Source organism: Hydractinia symbiolongicarpus, chromosome 12 (assembly GCF_029227915.1).
Source record: "Hydractinia symbiolongicarpus strain clone_291-10 chromosome 12, HSymV2.1, whole genome shotgun sequence".
In the NCBI taxonomy this organism is placed as follows: Eukaryota; Metazoa; Cnidaria; class Hydrozoa; order Anthoathecata; family Hydractiniidae; genus Hydractinia; species Hydractinia symbiolongicarpus.
Genome location: NC_079886.1, coordinates 24,476,123 through 24,497,682, shown reverse-complemented (window position 1 = coordinate 24,497,682; position 21,560 = coordinate 24,476,123). Strand labels below are relative to the sequence as shown.

Sequence of the window (21,560 nt, the reverse complement as noted above, 5' to 3'; positions counted from 1 at the left end):
TCACCTATTCGATTATTTAGATATAAAGTCCTAAACCTTTAAGCGTGTATTCGGTACTCGTAGTTCAACCGTAGTGTGTTTTTAAATTTTGCATCGACAGTTGAAGCTTGGTTCCCCCAAAACATTTAAATGACTTATCTATGGCTTAACAATATTTGCAAAATAATGCGAAATAATTTTGTACTCTGTCCAATTTTTCGTTAAGTTCGAAACACGATTCCTATAAAAAACACATTCAGGCAAATAAGTAGCGGTAATATTGACTCTCCTGAATGTAGGTCTTGTTATACTTATTTGTTTTTGATTTTGTTGTTCTGTTATTGTTTTAATAAACATAGCAAGCTTTCCCAAAGTCCTTTCTTTAGCTTGGCATTTTTTTGTGTCTAAACAACTTTTGAATTTCTCTGCGTATCTTTGGAATTCTGGCGAAGTAGATGATTGGGTTAATACAAGAATTTATTTGAGAGGTGAAACAAGCGACATAATAAACTATTTGAAGGTCTTTCTCATCCGCATACTTCGTCTTGTCGTTCACCATCATTAACACGAGGCAAATTAAAATCGGAACAATACATATAAAGTAGCATGTGATGAGCGTCGTCACGGCTTCACGTATTTTTTCTCGTGCCGACACGCTTTAATCTTGTCGATAGGATGTAACGTGTTGCTATGGTTATCTACCGTTATCTCGTTTTCTTGCCTCGTCGAGCTTAATCTGACAGCGATACTACTACCAAACTCTTCTATCACGCTTTTTCTTAAGTCATTCACTGATCTTTCTTTCTTCTTTACTACAGAACTTAAAAAATAATAGCTGACAAGAAGTGTAAATAGCGGACCCACGACCAGTAAGATAACAACAGCGTAATACGGATAAAAACCAGCGTATCTTATAAAAGGAGTTAAAGCTGGAAATAGCCACGCGAACGCTACCAAAATGTATAACTTTCGCGTAGTCATGTATTGGTCGTAATTTTTCGATCTTTTTAGTAATATATACCAATCGTAACTAATAATACCGACGGTAATGAACAAAGTACCCACAAGAAGTATCGTAAAATATCGTCGAACAGTATCGAAAAGTAAATTGCATTGGAACGATCTTTTCAAAACTTGTATACCTGTCAATGGAGAGAGCACACATCCAACTAGAAAATCGGAAACGGCTAAAGATTGTAACAAGCGATTATATTTCATCTGTAATACATCATGTCGCAGAATCAACAAAATCATACTATTTCCTGCACATACACAAACAGCAAGAAGAAGAAATAAAACTCCAAACACATCAGTAACTGGACTGGTCAATAAATTAATAACCGTGTTGCATGTTGTATCGCCCATCTTTAATGCTTCCTTCTTTTGCAACTTTCCAATTTTTGCTATTGTTGTTAACACGAGCAGGTGATATTCTATTGTCGTAGATTTTATTCTGTTTTCTTGTTTTAATAATAGCAACAACATATCGCGATTGAGGCTGAAGGAACTATTATGTACACACAAATTAGATAATTCCTGTTATATGAATTATCATTTTTTAAATTTTTGTTTTTGTTTCATAATAAATAATCTATTATAACATTATGCCCCCCTCGTTGACATGTAGCGGGCAGATTTCCTAACAACCCTAAAATTGCCATGGGTTTTACAAAACAAGCTCTCCACAAAATATATCATTTGAAAATGCTCTACCTTTTAGCTCTCTCTACAGCTAGATATAATAGCATATCCATCTAAATGTTTTGTTATAGTGATACCAGGGGGAGAATTACAGAAATAATAGAAGAAAAATTCAATTTCGTTTGATTGAATTAGTTTTTTTTAACAAATGGAGCTTTTTAATGCTTTTATGTTTGTAACTATTGAAAGTGAATTACTCATCCAGATTGGATGAGTAATTAAATATAAAAGGCCTGTTGTTTACATCTTCGACCTACAGCTATTAGTGCGCATGTCCGTTATTACTAACGAAAATTCAAACACGTTGCGTCTCCCGGAATGTGATATATAGTTTCATAAAGTGAAATCTAAAACCAAAGTGAATATGCGCCGTGTTTGCATGACGTTTCAAAATTGTTTGAAAAATTTAGGGTCGCTACCTTGTTGTACGCGAAGTTTCACGATAACTAAATTTCACAGTGTCGCTCACTTTACCTGGACTTCACTTCGGTCTATTTGCATAAAAAATAATATTTTTGCGAATAAAAAACTAAAAAAAAAGTTTCTCAATGTATGTTTGAACCTAACCCTTGTGTTTGTGGTCCAGGAACGGGCAACGAATTAGTTTTAAAAATGAAGGTGAAGGGGTTAATATAGGGATAAAGGGGGATTTTCACGAGACAAATTGGACTGCGAATTCACCGGCGAAATATATCTGAGCATGCGCATTTTTATTTGTTTAGATTTGAAAATTTTGCTTTGGCGTAAAGTAGAAACAGTTTCTACCTTTGAGCGGCGAAATATTTCGCTGTAAGCCAATCAGAACGCAATCTTCAGAGTTTATTCTTAGAGAAGAATTTGAAAATAACTGCCTTTTATAAAACCCAAAAGAGTGCTTATATTTAGTTTTTTAAATGTGCCACATGTTTTTTGTTTTTTGTGGTAATCACCGACGAATTCGCCATTTATAATTCGCTGTTTGAAATCCCCTTAACCCTATTCGGTCCGGGGTTTTTCGAACATACTATGACCGGGGGGGGGCGGATTCCGCCCCCCCCTCCATAACTTTTCATAGGGTTGTTCAAATGAAATCAAACTTGGCACACTTATAGTACGTCATAAAAGGAACAAAATGGCGCCAAAAAAAATTTGCTTGCTTCAGCACATTTTCTGTGACGTCATCAAAAGCTTGAAAATTGTTAAAAATGTCACTATCTGCTTAAAATATAATTACTTTTGTTCTAGGGCAAAATATAAAAACTCCTGTTAGGATTATCCTTAGAACTTGATTATTATATTTGTAAAGATTTTATTCTTGTGTTAGTACAATTTACTGTTTGTTTGGTTTTTTTAGGCGTTTCGACCAAGTAGAATATTGAAATTTGCAATCCTGTTGCTAGCCTTCTTTGAGTTTAGGCAGGATATAATGGAGGTGGAGTCGTGTCTTTTTACGGGTATATTTTTGTACTGCGAGACTACTATATACACGGTGTTTCTCTCTTCGTGTTATCTCGACGATGTAGAGCTAATGTTCTTCGATTTTTTTTCGATTAAAAGTTACTATGTGAACTTACAAGCAGTACATCTTGATAAATGTTCGTTATTTGATTATATTTTTCATATATATAATGTGTATAATTTGTGTAGTTTCAAATTAATGTTTTTTCTATTGTTAATTACCGTGATGATGTCAAAACGAAGGTTTAAAGTAGCTTTTAATAAACACGTGTCGATTTTTGAATTTCCCTTATTCTCGTACTAAACAATGAAATGATATTATGAACGAAATCAGAGATACAAGTTTTATTGAGTAGAGGGTGATATCACTGTGTCACCTATTCGATTATTTAGATATAAAGTCCTAAACCTTTAAGCGTGTATTCGGTACTCGTAGTTCAACCGTAGTGTGTTTTTAAATTTTGCATCGACAGTTGAAGCTTGGTTCCCCCAAAACATTTAAATGACTTATCTATGGCTTAACAATATTTGCAAAATAATGCGAAATAATTTTGTACTCTGTCCAATTTTTCGTTAAGTTCGAAACACGATTCCTATAAAAAACACATTCAGGCAAATAAGTAGCGGTAATATTGACTCTCCTGAATGTAGGTCTTGTTATACTTATTTGTTTTTGATTTTGTTGTTCTGTTATTGTTTTAATAAACATAGCAAGCTTTCCCAAAGTCCTTTCTTTAGCTTGGCATTTTTTTGTGTCTAAACAACTTTTGAATTTCTCTGCGTATCTTTTGAATTCTGGCGAAGTAGATGATTGGGTTAATACAAGAATTTATTTGAGAGGTGAAACAAGCGACATAATAAACTATTTGAAGGTCTTTCTCATCCGCATACTTCGTCTTGTCGTTCACCATCATTAACACGAGGCAAATTAAAATCGGAACAATACATATAAAGTAGCATGTGATGAGCGTCGTCACGGCTTGACGTATTTTTTCTCGTGCCGACACGCTTTAATCTTGTCGATAGGATGTAACGTGTTGCTATGGTTATCTACCGTTATCTCGTTTTCTTGCCTCGTCGAGCTTAATCTGACAGCGATACTACTACCAAACTCTTCTATCACGCTTTTTCTTAAGTCATTCACTGATCTTTCTTTCTTCTTTACTACAGAACTTAAAAAATAATAGCTGACAAGAAGTGTAAATAGCGGACCCACGACCAGTAAGATAACAACAGCGTAATACGGATAAAAACCAGCGTATCTTATAAAAGGAGTTAAAGCTGGAAATAGCCACGCGAACGCTACCAAAATGTATAACTTTCGCGTAGTCATGTATTGGTCGTAATTTTTCGATCTTTTTAGTAATATATACCGATCGTAACTAATAATACCGACGGTAATGAACAAAGTACCCACAAGAAGTATCGTAAAATATCGTCGAACAGTATCGAAAAGTAAATTGCATTGGAACGATCTTTTCAAAACTTGTATACCTGTCAATGGAGAGAGCACACATCCAACTAGAAAATCGGAAACGGCTAAAGATTGTAACAAGCGATTATATTTCATCTGTAATACATCATGTCGCAGAATCAACAAAATCATACTATTTCCTGCACATACACAAACAGCAAGAAGAAGAAATAAAACTCCAAACACATCAGTAACTGGACTGGTCAATAAATTAATAACCGTGTTGCATGTTGTATCGCCCATCTTTAATGCTTCCTTCTTTTGCAACTTTCCAATTTTTGCTATTGTTGTTAACACGAGCAGGTGATATTCTATTGTCGTAGATTTTATTCTGTTTTCTTGTTTTAATAATAGCAACAACATATCGCGATTGAGGCTGAAGGAACTATTATGTACACACAAATTAGATAATTCCTGTTATATGAATTATCATTTTTTAAATTTTTGTTTTTGTTTCATAATAAATAATCTATTATAACATTATGCCCCCCTCGTTGACATGTAGCGGGCAGATTTCCTAACAACCCTAAAATTGCCATGGGTTTTACAAAACAAGCTCTCCACAAAATATATCATTTGAAAATGCTCTACCTTTTAGCTCTCTCTACAGCTAGATATAATAGCATATCCATCTAAATGTTTTGTTATAGTGATACCAGGGGGAGAATTACAGAAATAATAGAAGAAAAATTCAATTTCGTTTGATTGAATTAGTTTTTTTTAACAAATGGAAGCTTTTTAATGCTTTTATGTTTGTAACTATTGAAAGTGAATTGCTCATCCAGATTGGATGAGTAATTAAATATAAAAGGCCTGTTGTTTACATCTTCGACCTACAGCTATTAGTGCGCATGTCCGTTATTACTAACGAAAATTCAAACACGTTGTGTCTCCCGGAATGTGATCTATAGTTTCATAAAGTGAAATCTAAAACCAAAGTGAATATGCGCCGTGTTTGCATGACGTTTCAAAATTGTTTGAAAAATTTAGGGTCGCTACCTTGTTGTACGCGAAGTTTCACGATAACTAAATTTCACAGTATCGCTCACTTTACCTGGACTTCACTTCGGTCTATTTGCATAAAAAATAATATTTTTGCGAATAAAAAACAAAAAAAAAAAGTTTCTTAATGTATGTTTGAACCTAACCCTTGTGTTTGTGGTCCAGGAACGGACAACGAATTAGTTTTAAAAATGACGGTGAAGGGGTTAATATAGGGATAAAGGGGGATTTTCACGAGACAAATTGGACTGCGAATTCACCGGCGAAATATATCTGACCATGCGCATTTTTATTTGTTTAGATTTGAAAATTTTGCTTTGGCGTAAAGTAGAAACAGTTTCTACCTTTGAGCGGCGAAATATTTCGATGTAAGCCAATCAGAACGCAATCTTCAGAGTTTATTCTTAGAGAAGAATTTGAAAATAACTGCCTTTTTTGAAACCCAAAAGAGTGCTTATATTTAGTTTTTTAAATGTGCCACATGTTTTTTGTTTTTTGTGGTAATCACCGACGAATTCGCGATTTATAATTCGCTGTTTGAAATCCCCTTAAGGCGAAATGTGTTGGAATTTAAAGCATCCAAAAAAATACTTCACTTCGGACGGAGTATACTTTTATACTTATTAAGCTTCTAAAAGACTATACTGTCTTTAATGGTAGAATTCTATTACTAAATGCAGAAATTGGAACAGATCTAACGAAAAGAATACAGTACAGATAACCGTTCAAAACATTTTTTAAAAATTATGAAGACAAGTGTTGTTTTCTTCTGTAATAAATGACAAGAGAGAATGGAAGTTGGATCAGGCCAAGGAGGTCAGACTATCTAATTTTCACGAGAACTAAATTTTACGAATTAAACGAATCCTGATATTTCCCTCAAATTAAATTTTTTGAATATTTGTATTGTTTTCAGGAGCTTTTGTTTGTGGACGACACAAAATGAAGACAGTTAAAATTTGCATATCTAAGTCAATTCAAGTCACATGTCTAAGGTTTATAATCTTACGTGAAAACAAACTTTCAAGTAAAATAGAAGGAGAGAAGAGAAAAATATTCATAATTTCTTTTGCGCAGAATCCCTAATGATAGCAGCACCGAAGCAACTGAAAATGACATCCCAACTAAACAGCCGGTAAAAGGATAAATGAACAGATTTCTTTATTTGCAATTTTATTTGTAGTATCATTTTCATCCAAAAAAACCAATCCATCATTAACTTTCACAGGTACTTGTTCAAACCAATGAATTTAAAGAAGAATTTTAAATTCAAACTGCGATAAAAACATGTATATAAATTTAATATTTAACTTTCATTCTCGCTAACCAGCGCCAAGGTCTTGGTCAGGTTTTTTAAGCGTTCTTTTAACATTTGTTTTTGTCTGATCAACGTCTGCTCTAGCTGACTGGCCTCTTTGATTAATTCATCTATTCTGGTATGATAAAAATTGTCAAATTTCTCGCTGTCACTATTTGGAAAAAAAAGCAATATCAATCAGGCATTACATTACAAATCAAATGAATACCAGATAAAGTCGCAGTGGTTTTACTTACCCAAAAGTCTGGGACCATTTCATGATTGCGTTTAATGATTGTTGCCTTATATCTGTAAAAAAAATTAAAAGATTACGACACGCAATTGCTTTTAAATTTCCTGTAGTTTCCACAGTTTCAATGCTGGATTTCCGTAATTCAAAAAGTTGGCTATGCTGCAATCTAACATTTTTCGCTCTCAGGTGTCCTGTAGGAAAGTTAAAGTGAAATCAAACGAAAACGAAATAAGAGCGCTTATTTCGAAAAACATTCAATCGCTACGTCAATAATTTATTGTTATGAAAGAGATTAATAATACATATATAATAACAATATTAGATTGATATCGATATTTACTGTTGCAGAATAACAACCAAAAAAACTGACAGAATAAGACACGTAACTGTTGCACATTTTCCGAAGGAGCTCCTTTTTGTACAGCAGACTCTCGCTAACTCTTTTCCCGATCAAGTCAGATCAATTTGCTAACTCCTACTGTTTTTAGGTACCTTCGACCACTCCGCTTAGGACTTTTACCTCGAATTTAAAAGAATCGAAAAGTCAGAGTGTCAAAATTAAAGCAATAAAAGCGTGAACATAGAATTGTTCATATCGCGCGAATACAGAAAAATAAATTTTGCAAGTTTGTAAGGCTTAAGGGATCGAGATATTTCTGGAGAGATTTAGATATTTCTGAGTAATAACGGTATTACTCTAATTTTTATTTAATTACTATTTCTTATATTTTAGAGTAGTGATTGTAAAGTGTGTGTTTAGCTTACTAAAGGGCTTTGTGATAAGACATTATGATTATGATGTCGCTACACTTAAAGCGAATCTCCACGGGACGATTTTTACAACGATCGTCATCAATACTCGAATTTGATTGGTCCCGATTTTCGTCATGACGAAAAGTTAAATTGGTTTCTACTTTTCGTCACAAAAATCGTCGCGAATATCGTCCAGTGAAGATTTGCCTTTTGCCATCCTTTTAAACAGCATACATTTAATATTGAAAACGTATGTATTCATGTTATTTAGGCGAAATATCTATCTATCTATGTATCCTAAAATATAAAATGGCCTCGATATTTCATTTAAAATTTAGACGATATTTAACGAAGTAGATACATAAATTCACACACCGTGACAGGCTGACGAAATAGTTTCAAATGTGGTTTCTTCGTTTGATTCTTCAGCAGCTTGTGCTTCTAAATTATACAATATGGTACTAGGTCCAATCCAAACTTGTGTGGCAGAGAAAATAAAAAACAAAAGGAAACTCTACCAGGTGTGCTGCCCACGAATACTTGATTCTATTAAGAAAATCGAAAATTCATCAGTGAAATAAAAGAGGCTCAAATGTAAAAGTTGCTCAAGAATTGGTAAATATCACACATACTATTTATCCACTTACAATCTTACCGTTTCGCTGTTTTTTGACATTATACACAGAAAGAAAATGTTTTAAAACTTTCGCGCTGAAGAAAAGTTACAACAACAACAATAATGTGATTGACGTCCTTGACAACACACTGACGAAATAAATTAAGCAACATTAAAAGCAAAGTTTATCTTAATATATCCGGTCACTGTCTTGTCTCTGTTATTTTGATGATAAATATATTCTGTGAGCTTTATTAAACTGGGTAATCGAACCATCGCATAACTTCTCCGAAGCAATATGGCGGCTGCTTTGGGTCGAACATTAGTGAAGAATGTTTGTGCATTTAGTCAACCAAAGGCCAGAAATTTATTTAGATCAGCTATAGCGGCATCTGACAAACTGTTTGTCCATCGAGATACAGACTATAATAACCCAGAAACGCCATTTGAATTCTCAGAAGTTAACAAAAGACGAGCAGAAACGATAATCTCTAATTACCCAACAGGCCATGAAGCTGCTGCTACTATGCCTTTACTTGATTTGGTTCAAAGACAAATAGGCTGGGTACCACTATCTGGGATGAATTATGTTGCTAAGATGCTTAATATGCCTGAAATGAGAGTGTACGAAGTTGCTACATTTTACACTATGTATAATCGAGAGCCAGTTGGAAAATATCATATTCAAATATGCACAACAACGCCTTGTATGCTTTGTGACTCTGATTCCATCATGAAAGTAATAAAAGACAAATTGAAGATTGAAGTGGGTGAAACTACTAATGATAAAATGTTTACCCTATCTGAAGTTGAGTGCCTTGGAGCTTGTGTTAATGCACCAATGGTTCAAATTAATGATGTATATTATGAAGATTTAAAGCCAAGAGATATGGAAGAAATAATCGATGATTTGTCGAATGGAAGAACTCCAAAGCCAGGTCCACGAAATGGAAGATATGCAAGTGAACCTGTTGGTGGTTTAACATCCTTAACATCTCCACCTAAAGGTCCAGGATTCAATCTCCAACCTGGCTTATAACTATTTGTGATAAGTTCACAATAAGTAAGAAGTGCTTTCAATGTATGTTTTGTTTAAAAGATAATATTTTGCACATGCATTGTTTTTGTATCTTGTTTTTGTGAAGTTATATGTTCCCTTCTTTTTTTGCATTTAATGAATAATCAGCGGTTATCTACTTTATTCAATATTATGTAATTACACAAAAAAAATTATCAATGGTCACTTATATTATATTGATCATAATTTTAAAGAATATCATATATATTCTAAAAATTTTTTGAACAGTGCTAATGAAATATTTCAATAATTTGTAGAAAGCAAAATATAAAGCAAATCTTTTTGTCTTCTTATAAAACGCAGAAATCTTCACGGACAAAATTTTTTAGCGAATATATATCGACCAAATGCTCAAGGTTTACTGAAAGCAGCAATCTGTAAAAGTTTGATAAGTTTTTTCCTTTAATTTGTGGAGGTTAATGTTCATAAATAAAAGATTCAAGCAAGAATAGTATATTTGGGAGATAAGGATATTTTGTTTCTTAAAAACTAAATTTTTACCAGAACGTTTTATTCTTTTTATAAACAATAAAAATGAGCAACAACAGCCGCAAAAACAATAGAATAGAACTGGTTGTAAAAATATCCACATTTTCATATTTTTCTTTTTTTTATTTACTGTTTTCAAATTTTATGTCAAATATTAAGTCACCAAATATTGCTTTATCCATCTTCGGTAGTAAAAAATCCTGTTACTCAAAATAATAATAAAACCTTTGTTTTTTAAGATGGAAAGTATTGTCCTTCCTTAAGATTCACAGATTTCAAATTTATATAGTCGTAAATTCTCTTGCCAAGGAGCTCTTTTTTTCAGATAACAAGGATAATGTGTTGTAAAAAATGCCGTATGTGTTCAACAGAGTTTTAATTGTGCAGCATATAGTTATTTGAATATGTTTTTTATCATGAACACCATATCACCGGTATCATGTAACAATACGCCTGTTTTTACCTTCTTCCGGGAACATGCAGAAAAAAATGTATCCACAAAAGGAACATTTCAGGTATTTTTACAATCAGAATTTTTTGCGAATCACGCTATTTGCGAAATGTTATAGAATTAACAAGCATTTTATTTTTATTAAACAATTATTTTTTGATATTTCGCAGGAGTTTCTGTTTTCAAATACGACTTTTCCATAACTTATTACAAGAATTAAAGAAGTGTAGCAAAAAATTTTGCTGTAATAATTTTTGTTTTTCTCTTCAAGCAAAAAGGATATATTCAAATACAGCACCACTCCTAGCGCCATTTACTGTGTGAACCAACCTTACTGACGATTTATCACAAATTTTAGAAATGGCATTCTAGACAATGATCGAGCGAGCGATTGATGAATAAATAAGTTAATAGAATACATGTTAATTTAATATAAAATATTTTTTCGTGAGAATGTAATTTCCTGAATGAAATGTCAATGCTAATTCAATTTTTCGGGGAATGTTTCTGTTGGGTTGGAATTAACCCCTTTTTTATTTATATTAAAAAAAGTTGAAAATTTGTTTTATGTAAAGTAAAAATTCTGATCGGAGTTACACTTAAAAAGCAGTACGCATCATTTAAGATTTTTATATTTTAATTGGTAGTTTTCATGCAGGTTTATCTTCGCAGTCATGTGACACAACGTGTCTAATTTCAATAGGATCTTTGTTATGTGTTGACTAATTTCAGCCTATTATAGGGTTCTACAGCATACGGTCTTTAAAGAATGATTAAGAGATGTATGTTCTGGCACAGTCGCACACACGCACACGCGCACGCCACAGTCAACCACAACAAGTCGACGTCCATCCAGTACCTAGTGGGGTAAAATCCCTAGTATGCAGTGCCTAGTCATGCATAACGAGGTAAAGTCCTTATGCTGCAAATGAGTAAAATAAGTACTAACACACCTAGAGGGGAATTCCCCTGCACATCCGCTAATAATCATCAAAAATCAACGCATGTGCAGTAAAGATGTGAACTGTGTTAGTTTTGACAAGATGAAATCTTCCGACAAAATAAAAATTCTTACAATAAAGAATGAACACACATACTGTAAAATAATTACGTGATATCGCGAAAAGCCATGGGTGAGCCTGTTACTAAAGGCTAAGTAAAGCAGAATTAGTAGATATGTTGGAGAATGTACAACGAAAGCCAGTTAAGCGCATGGTAATACATCCAACACCAGAGGCCATGGACATTTTTAAGAGACATAAAATGTCAAAAAATCGTTCGATCGTGAAAACCAAGATGAGAGGGTGGTACAACTGGCTTGTGGACGCTGTTCCAAAACCTATAAAAGAAGGAGTAAAGAGAAACTACGCGGCTTTCAAGCGTAGGGTGATGGATCTCTATAATGGGACAGATATCGCGAGACCTACACTTCATGATGAGGTGGAAAAGAGGCTGAGGAAAACTACCTTGAAGATATTCAAAATCTATATGATCAGCCGGGGCAAGATTTCACGCCCTAGAAAAATAAGCAGGCGTTGCACAAAACATTTAAAAGTTTCTGCATTCTTGGTATAGAAGGAGCTGACGTCGACGGATATATAGGGATGGTAAGACCTAATGTGAAAACATTGATTGAAGAGCAGGTGGGGGAAATGGGATCGGCAAAGGTGCAACTGTCCCTATGGATAATGTGGAAGAAGAAAACAAACTTGGGGGAGGTTAACGATGAGTACATTGAGGTGAAGAAAGTCTTCAATAGTAATATGACGGAAATTTTCCAGGGTAGCGATGTGGATGACATGCTGGATAGGATGTTTGCTACTATCAAGCCACACATGGAGAATCCGGCACTACCATTAGTCGAATTATACACCTTGATGTAAATTTCCATAAACTGCGGCTAACAAGGGGTTCATCAAACATAGAACTATCCAAATGGATAGCTTCTAAAAAGGCCATCATCAACCCAGTGAATGAGGATGAGGAATGTTTCAAGTGGAGTATCATAGCATCCCTACACCATGCAGAGATTGGAAGGAACCCGAATCGAATATCACAAATGCGTCGCTACGTAGACCTCTATAATTGGGAGGGTATAGAGTTTCCGACAACCATCAAAGACATATCAAAGTTTGAGAAGAACAACACGGATATTGCGGTAAACGTCTTATACGTGACGGGAAAGAAGATGAACATCCTGCGGCGATCAGAACACAAAATTAAGCGTAGCAAGCAGGTTCACCTGCTGCTTATCACCGATGACAAAAAGACTCACTATACAGCCGTCAAGAGTCTATCGCGACTCCTAGGCAAGAAGGGTTCAAAGAACACAAAATCAATGTAATTTTTGCCTGAACTCTCTTCAAGCCTTCAACACGGTTGAATCGAGGGATAAGCATTATATCTACTGCAAGGACTACGGGGCTGTTAAAATTACCCTTCCAAAAGAAGGTGAAAAATTGTTAAAATACAAGGATGGTCAGATGCAATTCAAGGTACCATTTGCAATATATGCGGACTTCGAGAGACTGCTAATCCCGGTAGAAGATGCTAGGGGGATAAAGACAAAAAAAAACTGAATAAACATGTACCGTCTTGATGGTGTACATATAGTACATTTGCCTATGGAAATGTACCGGACCCACCGACAGTCTACAGAGGTAAGGACTGTGTCACGCGATTCGTGAACCACCTGGAGAACGAGGTGAAGCGGTTATATAAGACCTACCAACAACAACCCATGCTGGAACTAACAGAGGTGTAACTAACGAGGCCTCGGAATGCCACGTATGTTTGAAACCCTTTAACGATGAGAATAACCGTAAAGTTTGGGACCATTGCCACTATACGGGGTTATATAGAGGCGCGGCGCATAATAATTGTAACCTCATATAAGATACCTGGTCATATACCTGTGATCTTCCACAACCTAAGCGACTATGACCCACACCTGTTTATCGGGGAACCGGGGGAAAAATACAACACCAAGGACATCGGTTGTATTGCTGAAAATGCCGAAAAATATATCAGTTTCAACGTTAAAATCAAGGTATCACTTGCAGGTATGGGGTATGGCGATGGGGAAATGTACAAGACCATAGAGATTAGGTTTATCGACAGCTGTAGATTTATGCCCTCAAGCCTGGATAAATTGGCAAGCAATCTCATTGGAACAAACGCCGCCAGAATGAAATGTCAACATTGTGGGGTTAACTGTCTGGAATTTCAGAGTATAGACGCCGAGTATGTGGCAAAATTTTGGAACTAGAATACCCCGAAGCAATTAAACCAAGAGAAATTAAAGGCAAACGTGCCATTCATGGTAAAATTCACCAATAAGGACGATGTATTCCGCCTGATGCTTCGTAAAGGCGTACAACCGTACGAGTACATGGATGATTGGCAACGATTCGAAGAGTCGGAACTACCTTCCAAGGAGGCATTCTACAGCAAGCTGAATATGAAGGGTATCAGCGACAAGGACTTCGAATACGCTAAAAAGGTGCGGAACTGTATCACCCCAGCACGTGATGTAATTACCATGGGCGACTATCACGATATTTATTTGAGTACAGACGTACTGCTATTGGCCGACGTTTTTGAAACATTTCGAGACGTGTGGTTGATAAATTACCAGCTTGACCCTGCCCATTTCTACTCGCACCCGGCCTGGCATGGAAGGCAGCACTCAAGTATACCGGAATTAGGCTAGAGCTCCTTACGGACCCTGACATGCTTCTCATGTTCGAAAAAGGTATCCGTATAGGCATAACCCAGATGGTAAACCGGTATGCGAGAGCTAGCAACAATTATATGGGAGACCAGTATAACCCGGATGTTGAGTCATCATACCTGCAGTACCTCGATGCCAACAACCTATACGGATGGGCGATGTGTCAAGATCTACCAACGGATGGTTTTAAATGGATCGCCAACGTCAAGCCATTTACAGAAAAGAGAATCGCAAAACTTATCGAAAAGAACAAGTACAGGTACATTTTGGAGGTTGACATCGACTACCCCGAGAGGTTACATGATACCCATAATGAGCTACCGTTTCTACCAGAACGCATGACGATCAACAAAGTCGAAAAACTGGTACCGAATTTGAAAAACAAGCGTGGGTATGTGGTGCATATCAGAGCCCTTCACGAAGCCATAAAGCACGGCCTTGAACTAAAAAAGGTGCACAGGGTATATCGATCACAACACGAGGCTGAGAACTGCTGCCAAAAACGAGTTTGAGAAGGATTTCTACAAGCTCATGAACCTCTCGGTGTTCGGCAAAAATATGGAGAACATTAGGAGTCATCGTAATTTCAAACTTGTCACCAACGAGGACGTATATATGAAGCTCGTCATGAAAACAAATTTTAAGGGTGGAAGCCGGTTCAGTAAACACCTCATAGGTGTAGAGATGGGCAAGACGGAGGTCAAGATGAACAAACCGGTGTAGCTATACAGGTCAGGCAATCCTGGATATGTCAAAAATGGTGATCTACGAGTTCCACTATGACTATATGCAGCCATAATATGGTAGCAAGCTGCAGCTCTGTTACATGGACACGGACACCTTTGTTTACCACATACGAACAGAATACTTTTATCGTGACATAGTGCAGGATGTTGAGACACGCTTCGATACGAGTGCCCAGTCCAGATGATAATAGGCCTCTTCCTATAGGGAAAAACAAAAAAAGGGTTGGCTTGATGAAGGATGAATTAAGTGGAAAAATCATGACTGAGTTCATCACCCTGAGAGCAAAACTCTATGTCTACGAGAGCCTTACTTGGACCAGGAAATGCACGAACTATAAGCAAAAAATTTTGAGCATGTAGAGAAACCTACCGATAAACGCCAGGTCCTGAAGGAGGCCCTGAAGCAGGGTAAGGGACATCTCCTACCGAAAAAATGTACAAAGGGGTTTATCGACAAGGCCCCAATGAGGCGGTAGAAAAGGTACATGCCGAGTACGTGCAACATGAGCTTCAGGAGAAGGGGGAGAAGACTGAAAAAGTGCTGACTACCCATGTGGTCAGCCTATATGCGAACATGATTGGAAATATCGTGGATATCGACAGTGTCAAGTGCCTCCGGCAAGATATCGATGAAGACCCTATTATCAGAGATCCCATGACACATCTCGGTATCCTTGTATACTGCACCATTGGCAGGTGTCTAGCTCCAATTTTGATTGCGGGCCATACAGCTAGACACATGTCCAAAAAACAAGATGAGGCGGAGGAGAAGGAGAAAGAGCTCTGAGGAGCTATACGATAAACGAGTGAAGAACCGAGAGAAGAAGAGAGAATCATCACGAAGTCAGTAAAGCATCCGGGAAGCGTTGCGCAGGGACACAAGTTGGCGGCACTGATGAAGAAAAGAAAGGAAGAAATGAAACAACAAGAGGGTACTGCAGAACCTACAGTCAAAACCTCTTCTGGGGCTAGCTCCGTACAGTCAGCCTACATGTATGGTGTAGGTACGCTGGCCGTGCTTGCCATAGGGGTTGGGGTTTGGTACAAATTTGGTAGAGGCAAAAATGAATCTCAAAAGCCAGCGACTCATCCAGAGACCCAACAGGGCAAAACCCAGCCTCAGATTGACATCATTTTTGGTAAAAAATGCTTTAATAAATGAGTACAAGCAACGTAACCCCGAAAGAGAAGGAGATCCTAGACATGCTGTATGAAACCGTCGTAGACCTTAGTTTCACCTTTGCCAATGCCATGGCAGGTAAAAAGTTCCTGGGCATAACGAGGCCAACTACCAAGATGGATACAAACGATGTGCTCAAAATGGTTGCCTATTTTGAAGTAGGGCGAGTCGTGAAATGGCCGTGAAAAAAGGGTGGTTACCCGCAAGCATAGTCCCCAAACCAAAATAAGCGTCCAGTAAAAACTCGTGTTTGTCCCAGGGACAAGAAGGAGTGAATATGGAGGAGGCCAAGAGATGTCAAAAATGTAAGCATTATCTTTCTTTGGACAATTTTGGAATCAAAGGAAATGGTCAACTGACAAAAATGTGCATCAAATGCTTGAACGTAGCCAAGGCATCACAGAAACGCGCAAGGTGCCCACATCAGAGTATGAGGGCTTACTGCAAAGACTGTAAGGGAAGTCAGATTTGCCCCCATTCAAGAAAGAGATCCAAGTGTAAAGAATGTTGGGGAAGTCAAATTTGCATGGAACATGGTAGGATAAGATCCATTTGTAAGGACTGCGGGGGTGGTGGTATCTGCAGAGAACATGGTAGAATAAGATCCAAGCTGGAAGCTTCTTCGACCATCAAAAACAAAGGACGCACTGCCCCATTTGCGACCCTGCTGGACATCACGCCTACGTTGTAAGCAACCGAACCCACAATGCTCTGAAGGGAAACAAGGAGCTCAGCTTCCAGGACTACCTGGGTGGCGATATCGCAACGCTGCGGGCCCATATTGAAGCTCAGTTCGTCGATGGTATGACCGGGGACAATTATGGTAAGGGGTGGCATATCGATCACAAAATACCACTCAAGTATGGCAATGCTCCGTCGCTTGCTGATGTTGCTGGGAAATTACAGTATACTAACACTCAGCCCATGTGGGCTAATGAAAACATGTCAAAAGGCAATCGATACATCACGGAATAGGCGAGTATCGTGCCGAAACCAAAAATAGCCCCGTCCAGTAAAAACTCGTTTTTGTTTCTAAGGACAAAAACGAGTCAACATGGAAGATGGCAAAAATTGTTCAAAATGTAAGCACTATTTCCCCCTGAACCATTTTAGGATCAAGCGTAGTGGTCGAATAATAAGACAATGCATCACCTGCCTCGCTGCCAACAAGGCGTCGCGGGAACGCACAAGGTGCCCGCATCAAAGGCGGAGATACCATTGTAGAGAATGTAAGGGAGGTGGAATTTGCTATCATGAAAGGCAAATATACCAGTGTAAGGATTGCAACCCTGCTGGTCATCTCACTAATCGCCCCGGCAACCAGCCTCTACAGGGAAACAAGGAAGTCATAGCTATCTGTAGGGCCCATTTGAAGCCCAGTTTTCTGAGGGGATGACTTGGGAACTCTACGAGTTTCTACATATTCATCACAAGGTACCCTATAAATATGGCAGATATCCAACGCTTGATGATGTTGTGAGGGTATTATACCAACACTCAAAGTAAATATACAAATGGAGGCCAAATGTTCAAAATGTAAAAAACCTTCTTTCCCCAATTTCCGGATTAGGGGAAATAGTTGAATGAAAAGTTGCATTGGATGCCTGGATAAAGCGAAACAGCGGCGTAGCAAAAACAACTTCTATATGCACTGTTGACATACGACACTATACCTCGGTACGCCAAACTCATCGGAGCACCCTCCGAGTTTGTCGGCCCGGAGAATGCACGGCTCGTAAAGAGGTACCGCAAAGTATTACGTTTCCTACAAGGAAAAATAACATATTCTCCTCTACCTCTCGAATACCATACACGAAATACCTATATCTGCCCTACCTGCGGGGGTCTTTGGTGAACAATCACGGCGGCGTGTTGATATGTTTTAACTGTGCCTCGATATACCCTAAAATACATAATAAGAAATGCTGTTATTATTAAAATGTTAGACGTAATAAAAGACTCACATACGGCAATCTTCACTGGCCCTACGTCTTGTGGTAAGACGCAACGTGTTTTGGTCCTGGTGGAGGGTGGGTACAGGCATCACTATCATAACATAGTGATACTATGCCCTACCCTGCAATGGAATAAGACATACCTTGAAAGGGTCTCGCTCGGGAAGGATAACTATGTGTTCCTTATAGAGCCTAAGGAACAAGTCTCTTCATAGTCGACGATATGATAGTCGATGAGAGCCTCGACAAGCATCGACAGTCCCTGCTTGAATTGGCTATTTCAGGTAGGCATCGCAAACACAGTCTATGGCTACTCACGCAGTCGTATACTACTTTGCCCAAAAATTTGAGACGACAGAAAAAAGCCTTGTTTTGTTGGTACCCGCATGAGAGGCCCGATATGAAGATGATAGACGAAGAGACGAACATGATTTCGGACTGGTGCGAGATAAAGGCTGAATTGAAAAAATCCATACATGCGTGCCTATATATGAGATTAAGACATCCAAGGACTTGGAAAATCCTCGAATGACCACGTTGAAATCCTCTGGCTAAGCATTGGTATATAGAAATGCCGTCGCAACTTTTCCTTGAATTTAACAATAGCAAACTAAATACCGTGACTGTCAACGGACGCTCCTGGACCCGTGCCAAGGAAGTAGTAAAAGGTGCACCGGAGTACAAAAAAAGTCACGTCCGATACCATCCGCAATCACTGCAGTCTGGAAAATTACGCTCACAAGTGTCAACGAACCGGTTCCCCCGCTGCGAGGGAACCGGTAAACTGGCCATCCGTCTCTCAAAAGTACGACCTCTACATCAATGAGGAGGGTATGTACGAGCTTGTGTTTGGAAGCTAGCAACCCAGGGCAAGAAGGTTTAGGAAATACAGCTGCAACCGATGTTCCCAAAAATCCATGATCAACTACAGCGTCAAGCCCTCGAAGAAAAAGATATGGAGATTGCCATTCTCGGTCACGACTAAATTCCAGGGATAAACAACTCGTGGAGTTGGGGTACGAACTCGAAGTACAGACCCAGAAAAAGGCGAGGCTCCAAGAACGATATGTACCACATGCTCAAGATCCTGGAAAGGACAACATGATCATGATATACAGAAAACATATCTCACAGGAAGATGACGAGTATCATCATCTTCCATACTACTGTGCGCGTGTACAAAGACTTATTCTTCTCACCAAAAGGAGATGGTTCAAGGACAACTACTCAAAATCCGAAGAGATTGTTGTCATCGACAACCCCAATGGTATACATGCCTTTAATAGGTTCGAAGAAGATGGACATGCGGAGCGTTCCGTGAGTCATTTCGGACTTATTGACCTTACTCCGGATGACCTGTACGAATTGGGTGTTCCGGCATTGGATGACTAGGCGGACGCTGGTCTTCAGGTCGGACACAATTTTTACTATTCTTGCAGGTAGTAAAAATTATAGGTAAAATTATAGGTAAAAGTAACCCACAATTTTTGACCCTTTTGGCTGTATGTTAAAAGCCAGTGAAATATCAAGATGGAAGCCCATGTACAAAAAAAAATCAATTTACAGTGAACTACAATATTCAGGTACCTGTGCTACGATGTTGTATCAAGGCAGAGTCGGTGACTGGTTATTGTCCTACCTGCTTGGGAAATTTTAAATATCGAGGTGGAGTATACTACGAGGGGTTTGAATACCCTAATGACGAAAATCTTTTAAACAGGTTAGAATCAGGCGAAAAAGCAAGGGGAACATTTTCAAGAAGCGAGATTGATGAGGATCTAGAGGATGATATTGAACGTCTAGGGCTCCATATTGTTGGTATTAAAGAGAACAACTATGGGGCACTCTATTGCCAGGTCATCAAGGATAAGGAGTTGAAGCTATCGGATTTAGCTGACTTGACAACAATAAGTGATGTCCTTAATTTTCCGATACCAAATAGACGCTTGATCGATATTGATTTGGAAAATGAACCCAATGTTATCAAAGGTATAGTCTATGGATACCCGTTCTATACCCAACACCCTTTGGATTATTTAAGGGATCTGAATGAAGATGACGAAGATGATGAGGATGAAATAGATCTGAATGCCCTAGAGGAACTCATGAAAAACTATTACCACTCCTTGATATGCTCTGGAGGTACCTGAACATCCTCTGGAATAAGCATGAGTTCCTCCGACACAAAGCTTCTTTCGGGACCATCTTTTAAATAGTATAAAACACGACTACCTACCACGATCCTATCCAACCTGTAAGTATGTTTGCTCCAAAAGGCGTCAGTTGCGCGTCTTTTTGAGTCCCCGTGCTCCTCTCCGGGTTGTAGCAGATAGAGATAAAGACCATCCTCAGGTAAGGGCTTTTCCTCGGGATATTGCTGACTTTTTGCAAGCGGGACATCATCGAGTTTAATCTCCCTGCTAGGTTTTATCTCAATCATGGCAGTTTTGCTGTTGTTTAGATTTTTTACTATAGCGTACAAGTGTTTGACCCAAATGGTACTAGTCTCGCCAGAGACCAACTCTTGCGCATCTTGAGGCTTAAAGAGTCTTTCCGCGAGTAACTTGTTATAGGACTCTACAAAGGCCGTGAATGTATTGCGGTTTTTGGTGGTAGCCTGCTTGATCTCCACACCCTTGTCCTCTAGCAATTTTGTTACATTGGACTTAAATTCAGAACCATTACCACATTGAAAAATCTTGGGGTATCGAAGAGGTCCTGCTTTGTAAATGTCTTTGATCATTTCCGCGACTTCGCTAGCTTTTTTGGTACGCAATGGTCTCGCTACCTTGTACCTCGAAGCCACATCAATACCCGTGAGAATATACTTGTAGGTGCTACCATATCGTGGGGCATATATAACAGATCAAACGGATGCATTTCGTTGAGTGTTAAGTATGTTGAGCTGCGCATCTTGAAGAAGGTAAACATAGCACCTGAAATACCCGGTGCCGTCAGCCTTCATATGCAACGTGATGCCGTTACTCAGGCGTTGTAGGGGTCTACCACTACCTTGTAGGGTATAATCGGGAGACGCCCAGAAATCGATAAACAACGCGTACCGTTCATTGAAGAATTGGCCAATGGTCACATTAGAATCGTGACTACCAAAGAGGTTTACAATCTGTTCCAGGTCGTCCTTAGGAAGCATGGCATGACTATACAATTCGCCTTCCACCGTGACGCTAATATACTCAATTTATGGATTGTAAGAGACCTCATTGACACCAACGCAAGCCTTCACTTTCCCGGGGTCTACAAAGAGTAGTAAGACACCCTTCAAGGACTGTAACTGGTATCAGCTTTTTTCATGGTCACTACCTTGCTTCTCAGGATCCGCTCATAGGGTAATGCGAGAATACTATACCGTGACATCATGGCACTCGCGAGGCCTTCATGGCTCACTTTTTCAAATT

At 38.2% G+C, this 21,560-nt stretch overlaps 3 protein-coding genes across 3 annotated transcripts; 1 reads left to right on the top strand and 2 right to left on the bottom strand.

Moving 5' to 3' along the window:
• Positions 1-4,090: 4,090 nt before the first annotated feature.
• On the bottom strand, positions 4,091-4,954 carry LOC130621408 (trace amine-associated receptor 1-like). Its single transcript, XM_057436691.1, has one exon. The coding sequence runs from the start codon at positions 4,952-4,954 to the stop codon at positions 4,091-4,093; it is 864 nt and encodes a 287-aa protein (XP_057292674.1).
• A 1,795-nt stretch (positions 4,955-6,749) lies between these two features.
• LOC130622227 (uncharacterized) lies at positions 6,750-8,680 on the bottom strand. Its single transcript, XM_057437666.1, has 5 exons — positions 8,552-8,680; positions 8,415-8,442; positions 8,272-8,337; positions 7,148-7,199; positions 6,750-7,062 (listed from the first exon to the last, which is right to left on the bottom strand). The coding sequence occupies exons 1-5, from the start codon at positions 8,570-8,572 to the stop codon at positions 6,900-6,902; spliced, it is 330 nt and encodes a 109-aa protein (XP_057293649.1). The 5' UTR covers positions 8,573-8,680; the 3' UTR covers positions 6,750-6,899.
• Positions 8,681-8,763: 83 nt separating this feature from the next.
• Positions 8,764-9,635, top strand: LOC130622226 (NADH dehydrogenase [ubiquinone] flavoprotein 2, mitochondrial-like). The gene has a single exon (XM_057437665.1). It carries the CDS (start codon positions 8,811-8,813, stop codon positions 9,549-9,551), a length of 741 nt encoding a protein of 246 aa, XP_057293648.1. The 5' UTR covers positions 8,764-8,810; the 3' UTR covers positions 9,552-9,635.
• Positions 9,636-21,560: the final 11,925 nt, after the last annotated feature.

What these genes read in the sequence shown, in the direction of transcription:
- LOC130621408 (XM_057436691.1), bottom strand. Translation starts at nt 4,954, where the DNA reads ATGTTGTTGCTATTATTAAAACAAGAAAACAGAATAAAATCTACGACA.
- LOC130622227 (XM_057437666.1), bottom strand. Translation starts at nt 8,572, where the DNA reads ATGTCAAAAAACAGCGAAACG. An exon ending in TGTCAAAAAACAGCGAAACG is followed by an intron (nt 8,443 to 8,551) that starts GTAAGATTGTAA and finishes TTTTCTTAATAG; the next exon opens with AATCAAGTATTCGTGGGCAG. An exon ending in TATTTCGTCAGCCTGTCACG is followed by an intron (nt 7,200 to 8,271) that starts GTGTGTGAATTT and finishes TTTTTTTTACAG; the next exon opens with ATATAAGGCAACAATCATTA.
- LOC130622226 (XM_057437665.1), top strand. Translation starts at nt 8,811, where the DNA reads ATGGCGGCTGCTTTGGGTCGAACATTAGTGAAGAATGTTTGTGCATTT.